The 9,913-nt window shown below is 42.3% G+C and overlaps 1 protein-coding gene across 1 annotated transcript; it reads left to right on the top strand.

Moving 5' to 3' along the window:
* The first annotated feature begins 662 nt into the window (after nucleotides 1-662).
* On the top strand, nucleotides 663-2,693 carry LOC123235026 (glutamine synthetase-like). The gene has a single exon (XM_044661052.1). It carries the CDS (start codon nucleotides 827-829, stop codon nucleotides 1,946-1,948), a length of 1,122 nt encoding a protein of 373 aa, XP_044516987.1. The 5' UTR covers nucleotides 663-826; the 3' UTR covers nucleotides 1,949-2,693.
* Nucleotides 2,694-9,913: the final 7,220 nt, after the last annotated feature.

Genomic DNA, 9,913 nt, shown 5'->3' with positions numbered 1-9,913 from the left:
ATAATGGCATAAAGAATAAAAATATTCTGCAAAAGTCTTACCTCAATACTCAATATACTATAGAAGTAATCTTGCAGCCTTGAGGTTGTGGCATTGGAACAAAAATTCTACTGGGTATGACCAATCTGTTTTGGAATGAGAATGGTCCTGGCAACAGACTGCATCTACTGCCTAAAAACCAATCTAGCAAAATATGGTCCTGGTAATATGTTAACTGAGAACCAGACAGGCTAAATTGATCAAATTAAATGCTAATAGGAACATGGAAAAACAGGCCTAATGTTACATTGTTAGAGTAGTTGTGAGTTTTCTTGTAGAAGACAAGTTGTAAGAGCTATAAAGCTGTTCATGCTCATTGACCTAAAGAACCCATTACTAGAAGTAGACCCAACGAGAATTATTGAGAGACTAAAAATCTGTGTTTGTATGAAAATATTCAGGAAAGCTTTGTTCATTATGACAAAATAACTGGAATAATACAAATGCAATGAATGAGGGAAATGACTGAATATGCTATGTGAATGTAATGCTTTGTATTATATTATTGAAATGACAAATATTGGAAATATAAAGAAAATAAGGGAAATATATGAAAAGATGAAGAGAGAATAGGAATAATACATACTATGATTACATTAAAAAATACAATAGAGAGCTGAGAATGGAAGCCGCTCTCTCTGTTACAGCCACAGCTGCCACTAGTGCCACCGCCACGGCCACCAGCTAGACCTTCCCACCAGCCCAGCCGGCAGTGCCACCGTCGCCTTGAACCCTCGCCTTTGGCGTCTAGTTTCCGCACGCTTCCAGGCCCAGGACAGCTTCCACCATGGCCACCTCGGCTAGTTCTCACTTGAACAAAAGCATCAAGCAGCAGTACTTGAACCTGCCTCAAGGCAACAAAGTCCAGGCTATGTATATCTGGATTGATGGCACTGATGAAGGTCTACGCTGTAAAACCCGAACCCTAGACTGTGAACCCAAGAGCATTGATGATCTACCTGAATGGAATTTTGATGGCTCCAGCACTTTTCAGTCTGAAGGCTCTAACAGTGACATGTACCTCATTCCTGCTGCTCTGTTCCGAGACCCCTTCCAAAAGGATCCCAACAAACTGGTTCTCTGTGAAGTTTTCAAGTATAATCGAAAGCCTGCAGAGACCAATTTGAGGAATACCTGTAAACGGATAATGGATATGGTCTCCAACCACAAACCCTGGTTTGGTATGGAGCAAGAGTATACTCTCATGGGAACAGATGGACACCCTTTTGGTTGGCCTTCTAATGGCTTCCCTGGGCCCCAGGGTCCGTATTATTGCGGTGTGGGAGCTGACAAAGCCTATGGAAGAGATATAGCAGAAGCTCATTACCGTGCTTGCCTATATGCTGGAGTCAAAATTGGGGGGACAAATGCTGAAGTGATGCCAGCTCAGTGGGAGTTCCAGATAGGACCTTGTGAAGGGATTGAAATGGGAGATCACCTCTGGGTCGCTCGTTTCATCCTCCATCGAGTGTGTGAAGATTTTGGAATGATTGTATCATTTGATCCCAAGCCAATCCCTGGGAACTGGAATGGAGCTGGTTGCCACACTAACTTCAGTACCAAGGCCATGAGAGAGGAGAATGGTCTAAAGCATATTGAAGAAGCAATCGAGAGACTCAGCAAGAGACACCAATATCACATCCGAGCCTACGATCCCAAAGGGGGTCTGGACAATGCCCGACGCCTGACGGGTTTCAATGAGACCTCCAACATCAATGAGTTCTCTGCTGGTGTGGCCAACCGTGGTGCCAGCATCCGCATTCCCAGGACGGTTGGGCAGGAGAAGAAGGGCTACTTTGAAGATCGCCGCCCCTCTGCCAACTGTGACCCTTACGCAGTTTCAGAGGCGCTTATCCGTACCTGTCTCCTCAATGAGACAGGAGATGAACCCTTTCAGTACAAAAACTAAGTGGACTAGACCTACAGATACCTTCTGTATCCCCCACCCCATAACCCTTTTCTCATTCCCTTTTCCACCTCACCTGTCTCCTCTTCCACGTTTCCCTACTAGATGTAACTCAGGGCACAAAATACCACGTTTTTTTGTGCCCACAGATAACTTCTTGCTTTTCTTTTGTGGGGGAAAGGGAGTAGGGTTGGGTGATTGTTTTTAATCTTTTCCCATCATTGAGGACTTTTTGAAGACTGAGAAATAGTATGTTAGTGGGGAAAAGGGGTTGGGGAACATAACCACTGCTTCCATCTAATCAAGTTTGTACATCGACAGAGACTTATGGCTTCCAGGGAAAAAAAAATAAAAGAGTAAATATTTGAGGGAGGCCAGTGGGGGGGGTTGGGGGAATGGAAAATGGGTAGTGGGAGGAATTTACTTTTTTTTTTTTTTCTTGGTGGAGTGGAGAGGAGTATTAAATTCATACACGAGACTGTATAACCTACTTTTCTTTAAATATAAGAATTAGTAAGGGGTGGTTGTCTCAGCTTAGGTAGGCAGGAAAACAAGCCCTTTGTCTTTTAGCTGTATGGGCATCTTTATATTTTCCCTGGTCTTAGAGGGGGAAACTCTTGGCCAGAAGATAGTCAGTAGGCTGTGTGAACCAATGGGGATTGCTCAACTTTAGAAAGAGAAAAGGAACCTTCTTGCCACTCATCCATCCTCCCTTCACCCAAAGCAGAGTAGTATTTTTATATTTAAATTTAAAAACAAAAAAACTATATGGGGTGTTTGTATGCTAGGGGAGGGGGTTATATTGAACAGGATTAAAGACTGGCTCTTAAGCTTAAGGAAAGGCAGAGGTAGGTGGGAAGGGGGGGGTGATCAGAAGCAGGGAGCAAAGAGTGCTAGAAGGAATTGGGGCAAAAAAAGCCAGCTTTGGTGGCTGTCCATCTTTTCGGCTTGTGGTTCGGTTTCTTGACCACCCTCTTTCCCATCCATATACAAGGCAGCAGGAACCACCTGGTGGCTGTAATTTTAACAAGCACACATTGAAGCGCACATAAGTTGGGGGGAGGGGGGGAATAGGTGGTAAAAAGTGAGTTGGCTGGTCAACTTAACCATGTTATTGGGGGGGGTGTTTATTTTCTGGTGGAACTAGCATGTCACTAAAGCAGGCCTTTTGATATATTAAAAAAAAAAACCTTTATAAAAAGGCAAAAACAGTTTTAGATTTTAATAATGTTTATAGGGTTTCTAAGTTGTACAGTTTTTCAGAGTTGCATGCATGTATTTCCCCAGTGCACTCAAACGGTCCCCTTGCCTGACTGCTGTGAGGTTGGGGGGTGACAGTGTTGGGTTCAGACATTTGTGATTTTGTACCCTGGTATCTTTTCTGAGTGCCGAATCTTCCTTGCCTTTTTGTCAAAAGATTTCTGAATAGTTTTTTTCCCTTTTTAATAAAAACAACAGAAAAATACCCTTAAAAAAAAATACAATAGCTACAATATCAAGAGAAAAAAGTATCCAAGCAAAACAAATTCAAAGGGAACTCAAAAGCAAAGGCAATTTGGAACTATGCCCAAAGAGCGCTAAAAGAATGCCTGCCCTTTAATCCAGCCATACCATTGCTGGGTTTGTACCCCAAGGAGATCATAGGGGAAAAAAAATGTTCAAAAATATTTATAGCCACGCTCTTTGTGGTGGCAAAAAACTGGAAAACGAGGGGATGCTCATCAATTGGGGAATGGATGAACAAATTGTGGAATATGGTGGTGATGGAATACTATTGTGCTCAAAGGAATAATAAATTAGAGGAATTCCATGTGAACTGGAAAGACCTCCAGGAATTGATGAAGAGTGAAAGGAACAGAACCAGGGGAACATTTTACACAGAGACAAATACGCTGTGGTAAAATCGAATGTAATGGACTTCTCTATACTAGCAGCAATACAATGACCCAGGACAATTCTGAGGGATTTATGGAAAAAAAAGCTACCCACATTCAGAGGAAGGACTACAGGAGTGCAAACACAGAAGAAAAACCACTGCTTGAACACATGGGTTGATGCAGACACGATTTGGATGTAGACTCTTAATTAACTCTTAACTCTAGAACAATTATCAATAATATGGAAATAGGTCTTGATCAATGACACATGAAGAAACCAGTGGAAATGCGCATTGGCTTCTGGGGGTTGGGGGGTGGGGGAGAGAGAGCAAGAACACGAATCATGTAACCATGGAAAAAATTGTTTCTAAAAAATAAAAATTTTATTTAAAAATAATAATAAATAAATAAAGCAAAGGATGTCTATATTAGCAAACATACATAATTTGCACATTTTTAAACAAATTGTAAACAATGTGGAAGTTTGTGATCTTGTACATAATCTTTTTTATTATTTGTTTACTTAAATGTTTTTATTGGTGGTGGTGGTTAATAAAAAAGAAAAAATGATCCTCATTTTGGACAAGGTGGTCTCTAAGGATATTCCCAGGCCTAAAACCTAGGGCCCTGCATCCAGCTATTCTTTCATTTTTCCTACTTCATAAAAGGTCATGAATTGGTTTTATTCCAGATTTCTTTTACCTAAACCAAATCACAGACTCAGAAATTTCAGAAATGCTGGGACCTCAGCAATTATCTAGACCAACCTAATCCCCCAAAAGAAGGCCCACTATGACAGACCTAAGAAGTCATCATCCATGCTTGAAAACCTCCAATAAAAAGGATCCCTCCCTCTTCCCAGTTAGCCCATTCCACTTTTGTACAGATCATACTGTTAGGAAGTTGTCCCTGACATAAAGCCAAGTTCCTTCTTTGCCACTTGTACCACTGTTCCTAACTCCTCTTTTGGAACATAAGAATTTAAATTTAGGTTTTTATGCTAATATGAAAGTTCTAAAGCAATATTGTGGTCACCAATTTAAAATTTTTACAGTTTAAGTCAAAATGACTTTTAGCAGCTTTATTTACAAAGAGGTGGAAAGAATGAAAGTGGAAAAAAATGTAGACAAAGAGACAGATTCTAATAAGCCTACCAACCCTTCTCTTGAGAAGCCAGGCTCAGCCCCAGCAAGGCTTCCCCAAGATTCTGACTCCACATGGATTTCCTGGTAATCCTCAGCCAGAAGTCCTGGTGGTGTCTTCAGGTAGGGTTCCACCAAAGCAGCCTTCTCCAGAAGCCAGGAAAGGAATCTCAGTCACTCACCCAACTAGCCAAGGCAGGATCCAGGGAAAGAGTTTCCTCCTCCAGTCAGGCTCACTGATGCAGAATGAATGAATCAGTCCTCAGGCTGGTCTTTTTAAAGTAGTTTTCTCGACGTCACTTCCTGTTGCTCTCCCACATTACGGGAACCAATCGCAGTCTTTCAATTTGCCTAGCACTGTCCAAGGATGGGGCAGTGACATTTTGGAGGTGTGAGCTTCTCTAGTAAGTGACTTGGGAGCTCTCTTACTTAGTGTCAAGTAGAGGTACTTTAAGTTCTTGATTTGTTTAGCTAAAAATAGACAAGGGGAGAGTTAATCCTATCTTCACAGGGAACCAAACAGACCAAATTTAACTCTTCTTCTACATCCTTCATATAACTGAAGACAATGCTCATGTCTGTCTAGCTCTCTGATGGTCTTTCCTCCAACTCCAGTCTTTTCTTCTCCAGTATAAACATCCTTCATTCCTCCAATTGAGCTGTATGACCTTGATAAACTTAAGGCCTCCACAATTACACTCACATCTCACTGCCCATCAAACATCAGGGAGCTTGATAGAATGGTCTGGGGCTGTGAGACAAGAATAACTGATCATTCTTGCTTGAAGTGGGCTTCTAGGGGCATAAAGGTGTAGCAGAAAAAGGTGACTGAAGATGACCTGTAAGGAGAATATAAGCTCTACTGTCTTCTTTTATTTTCTTCTAGATCACTCAGCTAGAGATATTTCCAATCAGGGAATAAAGAAAGCCTTATCAGAGAGTGCAGTCCAGCATCACAGCTTGTGGGTTATGGTTTGCTGGGGAAGAATCAGTTGCTAGCTCGACTTGTATATGAAGTGAAATATAATCCACCCTTATGTCTGGCACATCAGGACATAGTTATGATAACTGGCACTGCAATATTGGGTAGATGGATAAAGAGCTGAATTTAGAAGTTTAAGTTCTACCTTGGACTTATACAGGTTGTGTGAGTCTGGACAATATACTTAACTTCTCAATGCTCCAGGAATCCCCCTCAGACTATAAGTTGCAGAGTAGATGCTGACCCAGCAGTGGAGTGCACCATGGTAGTCCACAACCAAGAGTCCCTTACATCAATTAAATCATGGGTCTAGTAAAAAACAAACAAACAAACAAACAAACAAACAAACAAACAAACAAACAAAACAAGGCTTTTTTTCACTCTGATTCTGGAGCCAAAGGAGCTGGGTTCAAATCCTCCCTTTTGCTAATTATTGCCTAAGTGACCAAGGACAAGTAATTTTACCTCTCCACATCTCAATTTTTTTTATCTGTAAAATGAGAGAATTTATACTAAATTGAGATTTATTAATATGGGGTCAATGAACTTTTTTTCTTAGCCCTTACCTTATGTCTTATAATTGATACTAAGTATTGGTTCTGTGGCAGAAGAGTAGCAAGGACTAGGCAATTGGGGTTGTGACTTGCCCAGGGTCCCATAGCTAGGAAGTGGCTGAGGCCAGATTTGAACCCAGGACCTCCCAGCTCTAGGCCTGGCTCTCTATCCAATGAGTTACCCAGCTGCCCCTACATGAACTTAAAATCTATATATTTTGATAATTATATCTCAATATAATTTGTTTCCTTTATAATCGTGTTTTGTTTTATGTTTTAAAAAATATTATTCTCAGAAGAAGTCCCTATGCTTCCCCAAAGTGCCAAAGGGGCCCATGACACAAAAAAAAGATTTTAAACCTGTGGACTAAATAGACTTCAGGGTCCCTTCAAGCTCTAAATCTATGGTGCAGGTTCCTTTGCCCTATCCCCAAGCAGGCCATGTCTGGTGGTGCCACCGCATCCTACCCACCCACCTCACATTTTTTTGGCTCCCAATCAAGATCCTCTGGATCTTTCTTGAAAATGAACTTCCATCATGAATCTTACACAGATATCACTATTCTCTGGTCAAAGGAATAAGCATTTCTATGTGGTGCCTACTATGTGCTAGGCATGATACTAAATGCCTGTATTATTTTATGTGATCCTTACAACCACTCTGTCAGATTGGTACTTTTGTTATTCTCATTTATTATCCCCATCCACATCCTCAGTTAAGGAAACTGAGGCAGACAGAAGTTAAATAATTTGTCTCAGGTCACACAGATTTAATGAAAATGCCCAGAAGGGACTTGGGAGGTCCTGGGTTCAAATTTGGTCTCAGATACTTCTTAGTTGTGTGACCCTGGTTAAGTCACTTAACCCCAGTTGTCTGACCTTCTGACCCTTATGTCTTAGAATTGTTACTAAGACAAAAAGTAAGGATTTAAGAAAAAAAAAAAGTCTGGAATCAGGAGATGGAGTGTCTTGTTTGATGAACAGCAAGGAAGCTGTCATTGTTTCAGAGGTATGGATGGTGTAAGGAATAATGGCTAAGTCAATTAATATTTCTGAGCCTTATTTTCTTCATCTGTAAAGTGAGTTGGAGATCATGGCCAGGTCTGTGTTTTAGGAATATCAATTTGGCAGCTGCATGAAGACGGATCTGAGAAGAGAGAGGATGCAGGCCAAAAGACTAATTGGAAGGTCCACAGGCTGGACAACAAGGGACTGGTTTAAGGCAAAAGTTGTGTGAGTGGAGAGGAGACTGATAGGAAAGATACAGAAATAGGACTGACATTATTGGATATGAGGGTTCAGGGAGAGGAAAGATGGAGGATGCCTTCAAGCTTCAGATGGAGCCGGCTAACTGTTAGGGTATGAGTACACCAACAGAAGAAGCAGGTAATTTCAGAAGAGGGGTGGGTGTGGGAGAAAGAGGAGTTCAATTCTCTACGTGTTGAATGCCAGAGAGCTATGGGGCATGGAGGTGGACTTGGGTGGCAGGTTATTGATTGACTCTGAAGAAGGCATGTTTGCTTATTTGTGCATTCATAGATGGAATGCTGCAACAGCTCAGTGTATCACAGGGATCAGGACCCACATATTGGGGGACCCTATCGCCTTCACCCCACATTTATCCATTAATTCTGGATTGCCTTTAAGAGCTTTGGGGTTATCCTCCATTTAACCCACTGAAAGATAAAAAACATGAATCATATTTCCAACTTTCTTTTATTCTGAAATGAAATCCCCTCACATAGAATAAGAGTTCCATTCTTTTTTTTTTTTTTTTACACTCCTCCCCCCCTACATCTAGCTTAAGGAAGGTGTCAGTCTGACTGACAGGAGGTTTGACCTGAGAAGAATGAGGCAAAGGTAAAGTAATAGAGCAAAGCTTTATTTAGAGGAAAAGAGGGGACAAAGGGGGATGGGAGGCCAATGGCAATGGAAGCAGCAGTGGAGTGGGGCAGGAGGAGGAAAGGAGAGCAAGGGGGAGTGGGAGAGATCAGCGCCAGCAAAGATGGCTGCTGAGTCTTAACCAGGGTGGAGAAGGGGGGCAATCTCTTATAGGATAGTCATCTGGGATGAGGTAACTTGCATTGCCTCTGTTTGTTCAGGTGGGGTTACTTGGGTCGAATTTATTGGACGATCCTGAGAGGCTTGACTTGGGGGCGGGGGCTTTTGGTTCCCAGGATGACCACGAATATGAACCTCTGGCTCCCTACATTCTCTCTGGCTGTTTCCCCTGCTTTCTCTCTGACTGCTGACTTTCCTGGCTTCTCTTAGGATCCACCTAAAATCCCACCTTCTTCAGGAAGCCTTCCCCATTCCCTCTTAATTCCAGAGCCCTCCTTCTTTTAATTTATCCTGTACATAGCTTGCTTTGCATATGTTTGTTTACATACTGTCTTTCTCATTAGATTGTAAATTCCTTGAGGGTAGGAATTGTCTTTTGCCTTTTGGGGGGGGGGGTATCTCCAGCACTTAGCACAATGCCTGGCACATTAGGCACTTAATATATATTGATTGCTTGATAGGGTGGCTGACCTCAGGGCACTTACAGTCTAGAAAAAAAGGGAGAAATACAAAGGAAATAAGATGAAGAAGACTAGGGCCCAGGAAGTAAAATGAAATCATAGGGCAGGATTGTGGTGTGGTGGAAGGGCACTGGTTCCAGAGTCAGAAAACCTGTCTTCAAATCTTGCCTCTGACACTTATATCTATGACATCCTGGGACAAGTTCTTCCCCTCTGTAGATCTCAATTTCCTCATCTCTAAAATGAGGTGATTGGACTCAATGACCTCCATGGCTCCTTTCAACTCAGAACCTATTATTAAGAGCTAGAAGAGACCTTAGAGATCACCTATTCCAACCCCTTCATTTTAGAGATGAGGAAATTGAGTTTGGGAGAGGGAAGTGACTTGCTCAAAGCCTCATAGTAAAGCCGGGATTCAAACTGCAGTCCTCAGACTCTAAAAATATTATTCTTTTCACCTTATCATGCAGCAGCTCCTGATCATTTATGAAGCAACTATTATTCACTGGCCCTAAGCCCGATAAGTCTAGTTACTAAATTATGGGCCAGCCTCCATTTCTCCAGCTGGGAAATGGGGAGAGTGGAGACATGTTATTCCAATCTTAAGCACTAGGAGGCAGTGCCTGAGCACCGAAGAGTACTCCCCTCCTCAGAGCAGCGATCTGTCTCAGCTCTGGTGTGGAGCAGTTCTGCCCACTTCCCTCCCTCCTTGGAGCCCCTACTCTGCCCCCAAAGCCTTAGGAAGGGGGACAAGGCTTCTAGGTTGAAATGGCAGAGATCTGATTGGCAAGGAGAGGAGGAAGATTTGGAGGATGTACTGATATTCAGTCTCACTGTTTAGAAGGACTAGGAGGAGAGTGTAGAGGAGGGAGAAGCAGCTAAGTAAGCCAG

This window comes from Gracilinanus agilis, chromosome 2 (assembly GCF_016433145.1).
Source record: "Gracilinanus agilis isolate LMUSP501 chromosome 2, AgileGrace, whole genome shotgun sequence".
In the NCBI taxonomy this organism is placed as follows: Eukaryota; Metazoa; Chordata; class Mammalia; order Didelphimorphia; family Didelphidae; genus Gracilinanus; species Gracilinanus agilis.
Note: the sequence above shows the minus strand (reverse complement) of the source record. Positions and strands in the feature narration are given on the sequence as shown.